The sequence below is a fragment of the Volvox carteri genome (assembly GCF_000143455.1).
Source record: "Volvox carteri f. nagariensis unplaced genomic scaffold VOLCAscaffold_17, whole genome shotgun sequence".
NCBI classification, from domain to species: Eukaryota; Viridiplantae; Chlorophyta; class Chlorophyceae; order Chlamydomonadales; family Volvocaceae; genus Volvox; species Volvox carteri.
The window spans coordinates 754,477-771,955 of record NW_003307560.1 but is presented as its reverse complement, the minus strand read 5'-3'; the positions used below and the strand labels follow the sequence as shown (position 1 = coordinate 771,955).

At 57.4% G+C, this 17,479-nt stretch overlaps 2 protein-coding genes across 2 annotated transcripts; both read right to left on the bottom strand.

Annotated features, from left to right (window-relative positions):
• Nucleotides 1-1,377: 1,377 nt before the first annotated feature.
• VOLCADRAFT_90528 (uncharacterized protein) lies at nucleotides 1,378-13,041 on the bottom strand (the record flags this gene model as incomplete). The annotated part of the gene is made up of 19 exons (XM_002950019.1): nucleotides 1,378-1,500; nucleotides 1,552-1,663; nucleotides 1,956-2,035; nucleotides 2,613-2,670; nucleotides 3,084-3,157; nucleotides 3,755-3,835; nucleotides 4,232-4,297; nucleotides 4,816-4,972; nucleotides 5,252-5,280; nucleotides 5,556-5,599; nucleotides 6,129-6,293; nucleotides 6,665-7,177; nucleotides 7,505-7,638; nucleotides 8,417-8,578; nucleotides 9,178-9,746; nucleotides 10,222-10,321; nucleotides 11,332-11,354; nucleotides 12,167-12,377; nucleotides 12,557-13,041. The coding sequence occupies 19 exons, from the start codon at nucleotides 13,039-13,041 to the stop codon at nucleotides 1,378-1,380; spliced, it is 3,186 nt and encodes a 1,061-aa protein (XP_002950065.1).
• Nucleotides 13,042-14,026: 985 nt separating this feature from the next.
• On the bottom strand, nucleotides 14,027-17,368 carry VOLCADRAFT_90527 (uncharacterized protein; the record flags this gene model as incomplete). The annotated part of the gene is made up of 4 exons (XM_002950018.1): nucleotides 14,027-14,263; nucleotides 14,767-15,303; nucleotides 16,234-16,508; nucleotides 17,047-17,368. 4 exons carry the CDS (start codon nucleotides 17,366-17,368, stop codon nucleotides 14,027-14,029), a joined length of 1,371 nt encoding a protein of 456 aa, XP_002950064.1.
• Between the last annotated feature and the right edge of the window lie 111 nt (nucleotides 17,369-17,479).

Here is a 17,479-nt window from a genome sequence, read left to right as displayed (position 1 = left end):
CTTGGCCGCTCCTCACCGCCATCCTGGCTGGCACCCGGGCAAAGATATAATGCCCTGGCACAATTCCACTAGGATTACTTGGTAGGGAAGGGAATGCACGGTCCGCTACGATATGCATATATATGTGTGTGTGGATATGTAAGCACAGGATACGCGGCCGTCTCAGTGATGTGTTGTCGCCAGAGCACGGAACTACAAGCGGCCAAACGCCGCCACGCTAATCGTCAAAGTAACGAAACGAAGTTAAAAGGAAAAGGACCGGCAACTTTGGAAAAACGAACTTTGAAACCGACATCGCACAAGCTAAACATTGTGCGTACATTTTCCCCCCCGACACACGGTTATGTAACGGCCTCGCTTCCGTTCCACATTAGTTCTCAAGTAACCGTTTTGTTGGCTTTGGACGCCGGCGAAATACCGACAATTCAGGGGCTTGGATGTGCGTAAGCAGGCAGGCAGGTAGGTAGGCGAGGTGTGCGCGCGCAAATGTGATACGTGTGGTTGTGCAGACGCCGCATTGTGCCCCTGTAACGCTGGAGGCCACGGAGGCCGCGCAGCGCGACGAGGAGACACGTCCTGCGCAGGGATGCCAGCCCTCCTCGCAAACGACAAGCTCACAGCACCTGCAGCGCAACTAGCTGGAAATGAAGAGGGACCCGCCACCCTAGGACCCATCCATCGTTATCGTCACCATCACCATCTGCCATCGCAATCCATATCCTTCAGCCCAACCAGGCGGTCCAACTATACGATGGAAAATAAGCCAGAGCTCGCATCCATCATCCGTGACTGTTACCAGCTGAAGCCCTGCCCCGATGCAAAATCGACGTGCTCCAACGTCACCCTTTAGAGAGTGCACACACACACACACACCACATCACTAGTCTGCGCTGCGGCGGGCCACCGACCGCTAGCTTGACACACAGCCACGTCTCCCCTTCCCGCGCCGCCTCAAGCTCCTCCCCTCACCACATCGCCAACGCCCATCGCAGCAGCTTCAAGGTATGGTCGATAATATTATAAACTTGGGGGTCCTCATCACGCCGCTTTGATTGCTTTCTGGTTTTTGCGAATGCATGCAACGTATGCTTCACTTGGCGTGCTGACCAGATTCCAGTTCGCGTGCCGCACCTAGGCAGGGCACGCCACCGCTGCCCTCGTCATTGCCAGCCAATGCTCTGTTGCTGCTGCTGTTCCTGTGCTGCTGCTGCTGCTGCTGCTGCTGCTCCTGTGCTGCAACTCTGGCGCATGTAGCCCCCTCCCCTAATACGGATTCTCTAGCCAGTCCCAAGCCTCGCTTGCGCAACCCTGGAACCTTCCCTGGACTGCGTAGTTCCTCCCCCGCTCCTCGTAGCCAGACCTCACGCTGTGCTACTACTAGTCCTGGCAGGCAGCCATATGCGCCGCATCGCCTGCAGGGTCGGGCCCCAGGACGTCTTCACCGGTGCGCATCTCCCCGCGCTTGAGCGCCTGCAGCTGCGCCTCAAGCTCCGTGCGAAGCTGCACGAAGGTGGGGCGCCGCGAGGGTTCACCGTCCAGACATGAACCCACCAGGTGCGCAAAGTCGTGGGGGGCCTTACGCGAGAAGGCGGGGAAGTTCTCTCGGGCGGCGAACCCGGAGGGTAGCGAGCGGTACGACATGCAGCAATGATACATCTCCCACCTGGCACGGTGGGCAGAGGGAGGGGGTGCCAGGGGGCCGGCGGGATAGGCGAGTTGGTGGTAAGGAGCCCGAGTTGATGCAGAGCTCAAGCAGGGGTGCGGAGTGCAAAAGCCCGTGTAAAACGTCCCGTCTGGGGTTGGCAACACAGGTTCGAGAGCTTCAGGTTTGGAGTAACTATGAATGGCAGTGTTGCGGCTGAGGGTAACACCAGCTCCGCGGCCCCCTGCCAGCTCTACATTCCCGCGAGGGGGGCCACCCACCCCCATGCGGGCTAACAAATGCGGCCACTTACATCATGACGCCCATGGAGTACACATCCGCCGCCTTGGTCATATTTCCCCGGGCCAAGATCTGAGGGCAAGTGTAGAAAGGCTGCGAGGGGAGGGGGCAAAAGACGTACGACAGCAAAAGCCGTTGGTAGGTAGGTAGGTAAGTAGGTTTCGTGTTATGCCGCGTGTTTATATCTTCGCAGTCAGCGTCTCTGTCACATTCCCTCTTACTACAACGCAACTTGGCGATTCGCAACTGGCTCAGCTGAAACATTTGTTGGTATGTTTTGTCGCACGTCGGTCCAACGCCGGCACTGCGCGATGCGTGGCGGGAAGTATCGCCTGTGTCGCTAAGTAAAACAAGAATCAGATAACGTGCTCCTGGGGGAGCATCAACGTGCTCATATTCGGCAGAGCCATCCGGAAAGATTTAGGGCCGTATACATACATAAGAGAGGACCTTAATGTTGTTGCCATAGCAACACTCCGCAAAACTTCGGCAAGACATCGCTACATCTGCACATGCTTCCTACTAATATCACCGCCTGCCGGACCAGATGCGATCCGCGAGACTACAACAGCAAACAGCGCAATGCACCAGCCAAACTCCTAGATCGCCGTAAGGGACACAGGCAGTGTAATCTATAATCTAGTAGAAAAAGCCGCACAAGGACGCTTACCGTGCCTCTCCGCATGTTGCTGATGTGGCTCTGGTCCGCATTCATCTTAATGCTCAACCTGCATCGTACAATACAATGACAGTGAGGGCAAGAATCCAGTACGGCAGCTTGTGCCCGCTTAGTGCCCCCTCGCATGCGCTCCTTGGGCCACATGATCCCGCATTAGTTCGCTAGACAGCATGCGCTCGAATCCAAGTAATCCAAACCTAAATTCAATTTTAAATTTAAATTCAAATCCAAACCAAGTCGAACGTCAAATTTTAAATTCCATCTGTCCATCAGCCCAAGGCGATAAACGCGTTCGCTTCAGAGTGCGATACAAGGCATGAGAACCGCAAATGCCGTGGGGTATACCTACCAGATGCCCCACACATCATCAGATTGACGATGGCATGCCCAGGAAGTGAAATCCAAGAACAGCAACATATACGGAGGTAAATGGGATTACTTTGCATAATTGGGGACACGCACCCGAAGTCTGCAATCTTGCAGATCGCGCCGTACTTCTTCCCGGTGTCGCGCTTAAGCAGCACATTGTTGGGATTCTGCGGTACGCACAATGGAAGACAAACAGCATCTCTTCACACACGCACACATACATACGTACATACTTAGGTCAGGCACTACTGGTAGAGCACGCACCAATGCCCCGAAGATATCCTAGGATCGAAACCCGCAAAATCAAAAATCCTTCCGATAGTGGAAGGTTAGACGGTGGTGACCTGGGATATAGATATCTTGCGAGCCGACCAGGAATGGAGTTAAGCCGCCGTCAATCCGGCATATTTTATTGGATGCCGGTGATAGGTGCGGAACCTGAGCGATCCACTGAGAAGTTAACTAGGGTGACTGGATGAGGGTAACCCCGAAATACCGGGGAAGGCAGGGTTTCGCAGGGTAGCGGCCACGGGTGAAGATATGCCCCCCTGTCCCAAACATCATACGTACTTAAACGCACACACATCGGCTGCTGCATGAAGGTGTGGTAACTGTTTCGGCTGCGAGCCACCGCAGCGGTAAATGGGGCTGTGTCCTCCTTGTGAGCTCCTTGTCCTTCGCTAGACGGATACCCATCCTCACGGACTATAATACTGCATCCAAACATCCAAAGCTACCTAACCCCCTTTTTTCCCTCCACTTACCAAATCGCCATGAATGATGTTCCGTTCATGCAAGTGCACGAGGCCGCCCGTTAGCTCCAGGCAGGTGTCCAAGATCATTTCCTGCGCCACGGAGCCACGACAGCACAGGGCACGTAGTTCTGATGATCCGAGCCGCGGGGCAGGAGCTGACGGACAAGGTATGTAGTGTAGCTTTGCACAGCCCGCCGCACATTTCCTTATTTAAGTTTCGGCTCTGAAACCTGCGTTGCCATATGTTTGCGTGCGACGGCACGCAAACCGGGACGTGTGTCGCACAGCTTCCGCATAACACGTGCTTTTGCATGTTCCACCCCACGCCATGCCCATTGGCGCATCACGCCTGCACAGGTGGTCCTCTGTCTCGGCCCTTTAATCTGGAGAGGCCTCGCTCCATATCGCGTCCGGAATGACCGATCACACACCCGCCCATCCGAACTCAGTCCGCCTCTCAGACAACAGCGATAAGCATCAACGCACCAAGCGGGGCTCTCCCTTCTTCGCGTCGAAAAACTTCCTCTTAAGGATCGCAGTCCGCAGGGAGCCCTGCGCGGGGGGGCCACAGCAGGCGGCAGCCACAGTAGGCAGTGGTGGTTAGCCCGGAGGCAGGCGAGCAGCTAGGGAGAGTCCCTCAGACAAAGCTACTATTATATCAACTAATCCGCGGACCCCTCACCTCGCTCCTGCGCCTGGTTTGCCTTAGCCCTTCCACACATGCGACGCCGATGTGCATACAGACCCTCTTAAGTCCGGCTTAGATGCTGCACACCGGAGAGCAGTGAAACGAAGGTAACGCAATCACTTCTCTCCTGCCAAATTGCCCCCGCAACATGCCCCCGGCGTTTTTCTACCGACGAGGCCTTGTCTCGCCAGCAGGGAGATGTATTCTATTCACGAGGTGATACGAGTCGCGATTATGGCTATCGGTATAATAAGCCCCCGCCCCCACTGGGCTCCACATCGCGTGGACATGTCCACATGCTATTGGTGCCATATAAGCTTGGTGGTCCACATCCACACTAAAAAGCTTTATTACTTCGCGTACTGAGGGGCCCTGGGCTCACCCCGTCACAGTACTCCTGTATGAGGTAGAGCTTCCAGTCTAAGACGGTGCGCTTGTCGATAATCTTAAGTCCGCCGCCGCCTCCACCGCCGCCGCTGCCCGCAGCGGTCTGGCCGCTGGCGCAATCCAGGCTGTCCAGCTTAGGTGCAGCTTGCACCCTGCGCGTTGGAAGGACATAAGACACACAATCAGGCCGCACCCACCCCGCATCCGCATGCCGGCAGATGATGACCCGGTATGAGTCCCACGGTACGGAATACTGCAACACAAAACTGAAACCTAATACCCAAGCCTGACAGTCTAAAGGCCGCAGGAAACGACCCTTGCGTGCATTGTAAAGCAGTACCAGAATCCCGCATTCCCCGGCCATGGAATGTCCTAATGAAATTTGACTTAATCAGGAGCTCAAAGCTGTGCCCGTCAGGGCCTGTACTCACCCTGTATCGCCCATGCGACGCGTAGCTAGCTGAAGCGGTTATGTACAAGCTGTTCAGCAGTGCACGCTGACACGAGCACGCAACAAAACCACAAAGCTGGAGGCCGCAAGCCCTTGCATGCCTCACTCCCCCGGTGTGATTGTCGCGCGCACACGTGTGTGTGCCTGTGTATTGACAGGCAACCCCATCCCAACCCCCCAAGAAAAAAACAGCACAGCACAAAACCAAACGTAACCGCTGGAGCCCCGCACGCCAATCAATCATCTCCTTGGTGCAGATTCTCCCCTCGTGGCCAACTACTCACGTCAACGGTTTTATGTCGTACGAGTACGTTGTCACGACGTTGGGCTGCACGGCAGGGCAGACAAAGGGATGAGACGTCGTCGTTAGGAGAGAATGAGAGAGACGGTAGACAAGGGTCGGGGTGAGGGTCAGGATTAGGTCAGGGGTAGAATGTCTGTCAGTCTGTCAGCCAGGGGCCCGGAAGCGACGATGGGTACTAGAGACGGGCGATTCCCACGGTGTTGGCTTCACCTGATCCACACGCATCGCGCACGCCTGACCGAGCTAAGCCCCGAAACCAACATTGACCCTACGCAAGCCGCAGACTGCTTTCCCCCTGCTGCTGTCCCCGCCAAGTGCGTGCTCCCCTCTTCCCAAGTCATGTGGGATACACGCTCATCCGTGTGTGAAGTGCACGAAAGAGCGCAAAAAAACACAATAGCGGCGACTAGTGCCAACCACTGGTAGATAATTGCGCGCGGGGACCCCACCCCAAGTCGCTGCAAGGACAACTGATGTGAGACTCGCCCCCGCCATCTCCGGCGTGTCTTGGCCTCCAGTCCCGATGTCCGCCGCCTATCTGGGCTGCACCCACCGGCGGCTTTGTGCCCACCACCACCCTCATCATCGACACTTACATGAGCCAGAGATGAGGATATCGCAGCCTCCAAGATGGCCCGGTGTTGCGCCTTTTCGCCACCCGCCACGCGGTCCTGAAACGTAATCGTCTTCACGGCCACGTTCAAACCCTTCCACATCCCTGAAGTGAGGCGCGGGTTCCAGAGGAATCCCAGGAGGCAGCGGGAGAGCGTTCGTCGTTGCACGCCATGCCGCGCAAAAGCGGCCAGTTGGCCAAAACATACATACATACACACATACGCAAACAAACGCGCACACAGCCTTCGGGTTTCTGCTCCTCTGCTCAGGCTCATGGCTGCTTCCCCTCATCCGCGCACCCCTACCCCCATCAGCGCACGTTCCAGCTGTCCAACATGCGCACGAACACCACCAATGACTGCTGCCGCCGTGGACCTCTAACCGCAAGGATTTAAGTTCCCTCTTCTCCCTGCACTTCCCCCTCGCGACACGCATGCATTCCGTGATGACCCCAGTAGCCCCACCCGTACTCACCCCGATACACAACGCCAAAGCCGCCTTGCCCAATGACCTCCAGAATCGTCAAGTGCTGATCGTCCATCTCCTGCGTCAGCGTCGCCATCATGCTGTTCAACACCTCCAGCGGCGGCTTGTCGTACTGCATGGCCGCCCCCGAGTCGTCGCTGGTGCCACCGCCGCCGCCAGCGCCGCCGTTCTGAGAGCCCTTGACTACCGCCGCTGGCGCAGAACCCTGCGTGCCGACGTCTAGCTGGTTCCCCCCGCCGCCAACCCCCGCGGCGCTGCTTCCCAGCCGGCCGCCGGCGCTACCGGTGTCTGCATCAGCCGAGCCGTTACTGGACTTTTTATCCGTGCCGCCGCTTTTGACGGCCTCCACCTCATGGCGCAGCCGGCGCACGCTGGTGCGCCAGGCGATAAGGCTCGCCGCAAGGGCCACGAAGAGCACGCAGCCGATGACGACGAGCGCAATCTGCCAACCTAGAAGGCTGCTGCTTCTGCTGCCGCCGCCGTGCTCATCCATGTGCGCCACTGAGGGCACCGGAGGAAAGGGTGTGAGGAATTACACGCAAAGCTCTCAAAAGGGCAGCAGAGGAAAGGGTTCGGAGCAGCCAGGGGTTCCAGAACGTTAAGGAGTTAAGGGAGTTACGAGGCCGAGGAGGGCGAAAAACCGCACTGGTCGAGTACGCAGCAACAGCACGATGTATGGCCCTATTGGCAAACATCGGCCCCGGTGAGGGCCCCGAGCGCAAAGCCCTCCCCCAAGGCTCCCAAAGAGCATATTTGCGACGACGGCCACGGGCGACCCGAACGGCGGCCAGGCAGTAGGATACCGAACTTATTTTCTCAACGACTCACCCAAGGGTTCGTAGGCGTTATTGTACAGCAAAGGCACATCCGACGGGCAAGAGTAGGTCAGGTTCACAAGCCAGCCGTTCCAGCCCCAGCCAGTTATGTTCACAAAGGTAATGTAATCCGCCACAACCGTGAAGCTGCGAGGTGGCGGGGAAAAAGGGTTCTGAGTGAGCGTTCCAAATCGGGAACATCGCTGCACGGCGAGCTGGAACGCACACATACTCATACACATATGCACACCTCGGACTGAAATATCACCCTGGTGCGTGCTGGTTGAGCAGGGCCTGACACAAGTTTGCGTGGCTTGGGTTTTGCCAGGTCGTTTGTTGAGAAGGGGCGTAGTGTGGACAGCTTTGGTTCTAGGGTTCAGCTTAAGGGCTTAAGGCGCCGGTAGGGGGGCCCCTCACGGGGAGGGGAGCCGCCCAGGTGTTGCAAGGACCCAGGGTGCGCAGCCGCGCCTGCTCAAGGCGCCTGCTGCATGGGGGGAACTGGGCCGCAGCGCGTCCTGAGGTTGGCCGTTTGAGGGCCTTGGTAGCCACCGCGCTCACTTTCCTCTTGACAAAAAGGGGAAACACGGCGGTGCACGCCCTCGGTCGAGCTGGAGCCGGCCACTACCCACCCGGCCCTACCCACCCGGCCCTACCCACGAGGCTAGCTTACTCACTGACACCAACGAACATCAAAGAACCCCTATGCGGCATCCAGAACTAGGAATACCTGCCGACCTGTCATGTCCCTCTGCTTCTCGCCGTGGAGCTCCGGCGTAAGCGCATTTCTTTCTTTTCCTTTTGCTTCTACCCCTCAAAACGAAAAAAAACGCAGGCAGGCATGCCCCTAGGCACCTATCGTCCCGAATGCCGGCCTCAACCAAAGTAACACCCCACACACACACCCCGTCAGATGGGGCCCACTCACAGGTCGTAGAAGAACAGCGAGCCGACCACTGCGCCACTGCCCTTCAACGACGTACCGCCCACCGTCCGCATCACCACATTGTACGTCAGTCGAAACTCCGTGTATGTGATGATCAAAATAGACTGGTTCAAAAAGAGCCTCGGCACGCCGGCGGGCCCGCAGCTGGTGGTTCAAGAAACAAGAAACGGGAGGGCAGATTGGGGAGGAGAGAGACGGGCGGGTGGAGTATGAGAGCCGTTGGCAGGGCACTGGCCGACCTGTCGGAACAGGGCCGAAAGGCTTACGATAATCGCGGCGCTTACAATATTCCCTATCTGCGCGGATTACAACCAAGCTCATTAAATGAGCAGCATATGGCATGACGGCAGTAGCAGCGACAACAGCAACATGATGGCAATCTCATGCTGCAACCTACACCCCCACATCGTTGTCCATGCATTCCAGTCGTCCCCTTCCCCGTGCTCCTGAACAACCCCCCCAGCAGGAAAGCAAATCCCCACCGGCCCTTGACACCGCCCTTCCGCCGCTTTTCCGCCGCAAGGTGGGCCCCCTAAGACCCGTCTCCTCCGTCTCCCTGCATCACCCCGCATCGTTACTCCCCTTCCCCAATCCACGTGAGCCCTACGAGACGCCGCTGCCTTTCCTCACCATACCCACCACACGCACGGTTCTCGCCCAGTTTTCATCTCTGATACTTAACACCTTTCCTTCTCAACTCCCCGACGGTGCCCCCCCCCCCGACTCCCCCCATTCCCACTTACGTACTGACGCCCTGGAAGTTGGTCAGGTAGATGGAGACGTCGTCGACGCCCAGACCGGCCGCCTGAGCACCCGCCAGCGCCGACCCCGCAGGCGGCTGCAGCAGCCCGTTGGGGAAGTTGATCAGGTGCATACCCTGGACGTACATATACTCGGAGGGTACGCAGCCCGTGACGCGCACAAAGTTGGGCACGCGCTGGAAGTCCATCCACGTCATCCGGCCAGCGTTGCTTTGCCCCACAATCAGGACCGGCTGCGCGACATTGTAGCCCCCCGAGGGCCACACCCCGGGGTCTATTGTGATGTTGCTGAGGATGCACATCACGACGCCCTCAGATATGGGTGTGGTCTGCATGGCGCTAAAAAGGGTCATCAAATCAGAGAGGTCGTAGACGGGTAGAAGCGTGAGGTTGGCTGCGAGCCCAAAAGACTGAATGATCACTGGGTTATCGAGTACGAGATGATTGTACGGCACTGCCCGTACGACGGAGGTGAGGTTGATGTTGATCATGTCCAGGCCGGTACCAGTCAGCCGACTGAACCGCAACGTCTCGTTCGTCGAGGAGGTGAACTGCGGGGAGAAGGACAACAAGGAATTCGTCCGGGCTTTTCGAAAGGAACACCGAAAGGAACAGAATTCATGGTGTTAAGGCGGCGCAAGGACGGAGACACAGGCTCAATACCATCGGGTACCTGGCTCCCCAACGTACAGCCTCGGGGGAGGAGATTGCCTTTTCCCGTAACTACAGCGCAACGTAATCACTCTTTTTTTCCGCACAGGGCTCGGCCTGCTGGGCCTGCTGGGCTGCCATCGCCAAGCAAATTACAGCTTCTACCTACAACCATGCAGCACGAAACTGCGCGCAGCGCTTGTGACAAAACACCCCGTGCGCTCCTCCCTATTTCCTTATCCCCACAATTCTCCACTTCCCCCCCACACACAGGCACGCACACACAGTGAGACAGACAGACAGACAGACAGGCACACACAGGGGGCGAAAACGGGGCAGAAAGTCCCGTGCTGCGTTTTTTGCGTCCTAACTCACGTTAATTCGGACCGTCGTCGCCCGGAGCTGCGCCCCGACTTCGTCTAGGTGGACCTCGGTGGTGGTCAACAAGGTCCACAATCGGAAGTACTGGTACTCACTTGACGGCAGCAGCAACACGCAATCGACTAGAGTCAACTGCGGCGCCGCCGGAATCCTGTCAGGTCTCGGCGATTCACCCATCCATGCGAAACACGAAGCAGCCAGCACCATAAAGAGAGAGAGAACACGTCAGGCGGGTAGATAAGTAGGCCCGGCCAGGCTGAATTCGTTCGCGGACGTTAATCGCGCCCGCCAAAAGCGAAACGTTGCTGTCCATCAAAGCAAAGCGAAAGCAAGCGCTTGTTTTCGCTTTAGCGGGAGGCAAGGAAGCGGCCTTTGACACACACGCGCTCACACATTTTTAAACACACATTCCCCAATCACCTGCGTTTATGCATTTTCCCTGCGCCTAACCCCGGGTGCCAGGGAGAATCTGCTACTGCTGTGCCGTGCTGTGTAGTTATGAGCTAGGGTCCTCAGGTAATCTAGGGAGCTGACGATCCAGGCGGATAACCTGCCTAGCGACATGCGCTTCGTTGGCTAGATACGACACATCGCAACCCTTCCAGGAGCTGTTCAACGGCACCCAGGTGTGCGGGAGAGGGAGGCCATCAGCGAGCTGCCGCACGGCTGCATCTGCTTGTGCTGGCACTGCGACGTGGCCTTCTTTGCAGCAACAGCCGCAGCTCCCCGGCAGGCTACGCAGCATGTGTATCACCCAACGTGCAACGACGCTGATGACCCAGATGACATCAGGTTCAGCCCCATCTCGCCCGCTGCAGCCGAGCTGCCTCCGCCCCAGGCCTGCTGCTGCCCTTCCCGGTGCCTTGCTTGCTTGCTTGCTTGCTTAAGACATCTACTAGCCACTTCCGTGACCATATTTACCTAGTAACTCCACCTCCCTATCCACACCGAGTAATACCGTGTTCGTTTCGGCCACATGGTCTGGCCGCCTGCACACCTCCTCCCGTAGAGGTTCATAGCAGTCCATTCGTTAACCATTAACCGCTATGCACATGCAGGCGAAAGCTCTCAGGAGAACAGCGTCCCACCAGCTCACCCACCCACCTGACGAATTGAAAGAACCAGTTCTGCCCGCAGACGACCACAGACAGGACCCAACGGGGCAGCGCCGGAGCAAAGCACGGAAGGAAAGGGGACAGGCCCAAGGTCAGTGTGTTCAGGTGTCAGTTCAACCGGATTGGGTGCGCGCGGCGGGCGGGGGTTGGAAACATATGCAAGAAACTCAAATATGGACTGCCGACGGGGAAGAGAGAGAGAGAGAGAGGCAGCCCGGTGCGGAGCGCATATGTCATATCTCTTTCACGCGGCCGCCACAACCGCCGTCAACATTGCAACAACGTGCGCACCGCGATATGATTTTCACCGGTCAGAGAAATCACGGAGCAACGCCCTGCCCAAGACCTGGGAAGGTGGAAGGTAGCACCTGTGCATCACCCCTTGATACACGAGGGGGTTTTCCTGGGGCTTTTTTCTGGGAGCTTTGTGTACCCGGAATGGCCCAGAAATGACAACCCACGCCAAACATGTCGGTGTGCATACATTTGCATCTCCTGTAAGTGGCCACGTAACCAGGACGGTGTGGTAGGAGAGAGTTGAGAGAGGTGCCCACCGGTGGGGATGGGCGACCTCCCCGCGGGGTGAGGTTAACTAGCCTGTCGGCAGCTAGCCTGTCATGACATGCGGTGGCCGAAAGAACTGCATACGACCCAGAACAGGGGCCCCAAGCCCCGGCCCGCGTCCTGCCTTTCCCCCACGCCCTTGTTACCGGTATAGAGAAGATGGGCAGGATGCTGAGCTGTTGGAGCGTCCCTCGAAGCGGCCCCGCGTTGACTATGAAGAAATTTTCCAAGGTAAACATGACGCCGCTGCCAAGACTGACGGCGTTTACGACGCATTGCAGGTCCAAGAGGTTGACGGAACCAGCAGAGCCCCGGAGAGTGACATTACGAGTGACGTAAAGCGGGATGGCGCGCTTCCACAAGCCGGGAGTCATGGTGATGTTTCGGTCAGCATAAATGGTTAGGCTGCTCCGGCTGCCGTTGGCTGGGATTCCTGTGGCGTAAGCAGCCAGAGCGTTGTAGAGCTCCAAGCTATATGGGAGACCAGGAGAGGAAGGGCGGCATGTGCGGGGGGGGAGGTGTTGTGTTGTGCGACCTGGTGATGTGGGTTTTGTGGAGGAGGTGGGTGGATGTGTGAGGTGGGTGACGATGCGGATGGTGGAGATGTGAGTTGGATTGCGCGGGGCGGGGCGGGGTTGTTCCCTGTCTACCTGTTGCTCACTAATGCGACGTAGTCCACGTCAACTGTTGTCGTTGTGATGGCGGGCAAGTTACAGGTGATGTTGACCGAGGACGCCGATACAGTATTCGATAAGTAGCTTCCGATGAAGAGGTACGTCGGCCCGTGCACGGAGCCAGCTAGGTTTGAGGCAAGGAGCGTAGAGAGAGATAGGCAATCCGTCTCGATCGATACCGACTTCATCACCAGCTGTTTCGTATTGAAGGCCGGTAGAGAAAGAAGCGGCTCCGACGCAAAGCGCACGTTCAAAAGGCGCAAGTTCTCAAGCATGAGGGCTGTCCCTGCAGCCATCACATGCGTTTTTGCTGTCAGCATTTGGCCATACCCTTCGCCACGTTTACATACTAGCAAAGTCAGAGAAAACATGGCTATGCCCTTACCAGGGGCAAAGTCCACCGCAGTAGTAAGGAACTCCATATCCAGGGAAGCAGACCCATCTTGCGCCCCACTGATCATGAGAGTCTTGTTTACTACAAGAGGCTGCGTTGAAGACCCGAGTAAGGAGCAGCCAGGAGAAGGCAATATGTATCTGCTACCGTCGGACGTCCTCAATCCATCCAGAAATGAACCTAGACTACACGTTGATTCTCCAATACTACTCCCAGAAAACAAGAGGAAAGACGAGACAGCTGCAAGGGCGAGCCTAGCAAGCCTAACCGTTTCCTTTCGCAGCATTGCTAAGTGATAGAGCCTCCGTGGGCTACATCAAATCATTTCCCCATGTCACTTTAGCTCTTGGGCGATTGTGTCGACTATCGTGAGTTACACAACCTCGGGCAAAAAACAGCATGCACAACGCACGGCCTGTTGTCAACCAAGTCGGTGGAAAGTATCCTTCATTCCTGTAGATGGCAGGCGGACCTCCGAAGTCTGAACTGGTTTCCATGCTGTACGACATATAACGGAAGGGTTACAAATCAAATGAAACAAAAAAATTGCATAACAAAATTTTGAAACCAATAGCCGATACCATCTATGTCCCTTTCGACAAGGATCGACGTTCAGCCACTATCCGCTGTACTACCGTAATTGACGCAGAAAGTGTGACTAAGGCGTGCAACTCCTAAGTTGTGCCTTTCCTCCAGGCCCGAGGTCTGCTTAGCTGAGTCTAGCAGTCTCTTGGCACCAGTCTCCTTAGTCACACTCTTATCTGTTCGGACTGGAGGAAACCGGCATTCCAAAGTTGCTGTTCCTCCTCTACGACCCAATATGGCCATGAATATATAGCAACTGAAAATCCATATGCTTGGTTTATTTATGAGCCACCGGTATCCTGGAAGTTGAGTAAGCTGACCCCACGTGACAGCTCATGACAACGCACCGGCCAAGCATTTGTGCAAGCCGGATGGCACGTGCAACAACTACATACACACGTAGAAGCCGACACGTCGCTTCAAGATCGGACCCGATCTTGCTTGCGCCACGTTGCGGCAGCCCCATATCAGCACGGGGCCCAGTCGCCGCCACGACCGCCGCCATCCCTGAGCAATGACGAAGGCTCTACCGATGCACCTAGCGTCCCCGCCAGCAGCAGCTCATGTGCTTTGCTCGACAAGTGCACTCCATCGTACCAAAGGTGACCCGCCGGGTCGCTGCAGGCCACGCCGGAAGGTGCCAATGCGTAGCGGATAGCCCCGCCGGAAGCCTTGGCCTCCCCTGCGGGGTTGTGGGATACCGCCTGTGCAAGGGGATAAGGCCAAACCTAAAGGTGATAAGGTGAAGTTCTGAACCACATTAGGACGGAATTTCACATTAGGATGCGAATGAAAGCGGGTGCGTGGCTCGGTCTCAAAAAAGAATTCTATTATAAAACTTGCCCCTCTTTATTGTAAAAATCGGCTCACCACCGTGCCGAAGTTTGCCCTGTCAGGAAAGGACTAATCCCAAGACGGAAACAAGGACCGAAAAAGGGAAAGGTTTGGGACCTTCGCAGCCAACATCGCACACAGCTTCGGGTGATGATTTACGAGCGCGGATGCAGTGAGCGCGTCAAGATGGCCACGAACATATCGCATCTTTCGCACGTTCAGGTTCACATGGGAGTTTATCATTGTGAAGCCGCGCAGGGGTAAGGGAGTAAAGGGTAAGCGGTCTGAGTTTACCAGGGTTTTTCAAAATTCTTCAACCCAACCGCACCGTGGGCCATGACCCTTTCTAGCCGCCGTACAGACCCGTACGCACCTCAGAAGGATCTTCCAGGCAGGGCCGCAAGTCCAGCGGGCCCATGCACGTCGAATTGTTGATCGCACATGTGATGGCGCCGTACGCGTCGTACAAGTAGAGTGCAGGGCTCGTCGGGTAGCGCTGCTGAAGCCGCGCCAGCAGCGCTGCCAGACCGGAATTGATGGCCTGTCCGGCGATCTGCGCTGCCGCACGACTCCCCGGCGGCAACTCGTTGGAAGCTTCGATGGGCGCCAACGTCCACACGATGATGACATCCCTACTCCTACCTCTGTTGCCGCCGCCGTCACCGCCATCACCGCCGGAAGGCACCGCCAGCGCTGCCATCAAACGGCTCAGCGCGGCCTCGATGCAGGCGCTGACGTTGGCGGCGACGCCAGCCGCCGTCCCTGGAGCGTTCCAATCGTGCGGCGGCGATGTAAAGTCGTTGTGTCCAATCCACAGGTTGATGAGGCGCACGTGCGCGGGGCCCGGCCCGGCATGGGAAGAAGAGGCTGCGGAGGCGGAGGCTGAGGTGCAGGCTTGCGGCAATAAGCCCTCCAAGGGCGGAGTCGGTGTGAGGAGGCCTCGGAGACATTTGGATGGCCCTTCCCTGGGATGCGGGCCGCTGCTGACCTCCGCCGGGGCGGAAGATGGTAGTGCACGTGGAGGATGTGGGTTGCTGTTTGCTGGTGCTGGTGCTGCTGCTGCTGCTGCTGCTGCTGCTGCTGCTGCTGCTGCTCCTGCGGTCGCCGTATCTGGCGGTGTGTGGTCCGCTGAATCGGTGCCAATGCCGGCGCTGGTGCCCGGTGCTCCGCTCAAGACCATGTCGACCTAATAGGGGTTGCAGCCGCATCACCCCGCGTTACCGGTTTAATGCAATATTTCAATGCAGCACGCTAAATTTCAGGGTTGAGGTTGGTTTCGGAATCGGGGAAAGGCCAAACGAATGAAGTTGTGACGAAACGAATGAAGTTCTGATGGCCCATGCACACGAGGGCATCAAAATAGAGGAGAGTCACCCAACAGGGGAAACGGAAGGCTGCGAAAATGCACCTCTTCCTCTTATTTAGGCTAGCCAAGGCGTTGCCAACCAGCCGCACGTAGCCGAGTCGGCTCCCGCTATGTATCCTTAAGGAGCGCTCAGCTCGCGAGCACGAGTGGGGCGTGTGCATGGATATGTGCGTGGTCCTTACTGCGCAAGTCCATATCGGGGTTGCTGCTCGGGCACCCCGTGCTGTGTGCGATCAGGAGTCTGGCAGCCAATGGCGCATTACCCACTGTCGTTCTACGCTTCGCCTTCCCCGCGCCTGCCCCATCCCACAATGCATGTTAGGAGCCCTGTCACGTCGTGCCTGAATCCCGCCATCAGCCTTAAGGAAGCAAGGCCGAGTCGTAGCCGCCCTACACATACTAAGGCGCCTGTGCGGGATGCCCCCTTTTCAGCAAGTTGCGCAAAAGTAACATGCACGCATGCACACGACAAACCTGCGCCATGAGGTCTGGCACCGACGACAGGAGAGTTGTACCACCCTTGCACGCCGTCGCGCCGCCGTACGCGTAGTCCCGTACGGCAACACGACACCCTGCGCGCGCGGTGCTGTTGCCCTCGTCGCCGTCGTTGCCAACATATCCAACGGGCCCGCAATCGTGGGAGAGCCGCTGCGCCAGGAAGTCCGGCCACATGGGCCCATCGGCGAATCGGCCGTGCCAGTAGGCCGTCGCCGCTGGTATGCCGCCACCGGTTAGGTTGTATACGTTGCCTGGCATTGCCAACCAACAAAGCCGGGGATGGGGCAAGCATTGATTCAAAGAGGCTGCTGGAGGCAAGTACCGCACGACGACATTCTAGCAAGACGGCGATAGGTAGGTAGGTAAGCTCCCATCAGTACAGCAAACTGCTCAGGACGAGTTCTGCCTCTTCGAATTCTTTGAAAAGCCGCTGGACGCCTGGTGGCCGCAAGGTGTTTGTGTTAATCAGGGAAGGAGGAAATCCTAGCCTCGCAGCCTGAGCCTCTGGAGAGTTTCGTGTTTCGGGAAGGAACGGAAACGGCGAAGGGAGCCCCGGACGGGAAGAAAGAACGACAGGCAGCCCTTTATTCCTCTGTCCGGTTTCTGTTTCTGGAGCGCTGCTGGAGGCTGCAATGCAATAGTTCCCGAGGACAAACGCGGCTGCAAGACGCGGGGTGAACGCGAAGGTGAAGGTGAACGGCGGCGGCGACGGAGGCAGTGGCCATCCAGGCGACTGCCCCGGGGTCAGGTTTCGCATGTGCAGTGTACGGCAACGGACCCAGTACACACCTGTGTCAGACAAGGAGTCGCCGATGACGATGAGCTCAACAGCGCAACCCGCCTGCACTGCGGCTCCACTCTCGGGTCCGGACCTGGCTTCCGGAGGCTGCGGCAGCGGTTGGGACGACGATGGCGGTTGCAAGGCGCCCGCGGCGGCAGCCCCTGGGTGGGGAGCTGGGCTGGCACCGGCACCGGCAGTAGTCGCGGCAGTGGTGAGATGGGCCGGTCGCGCGCTAAGGTTACCAATCATGCAGATGTCTGTGGCTAGGAGGAAAAGCAGCGGCCACAGGAGGTGAGGCCCCCGGAAAACCTTCAGATTGTGTGGAGCCATATCCTTGTTTGCGTGAAGAGCCAATCGGCGCTATCCGCCTCCGGAGCTTTTTCGGTTTTCGGGTTTCAAGAGGGGCTTTGAGGTCGGGGCGAAGTGAAACAGGAGGACGAA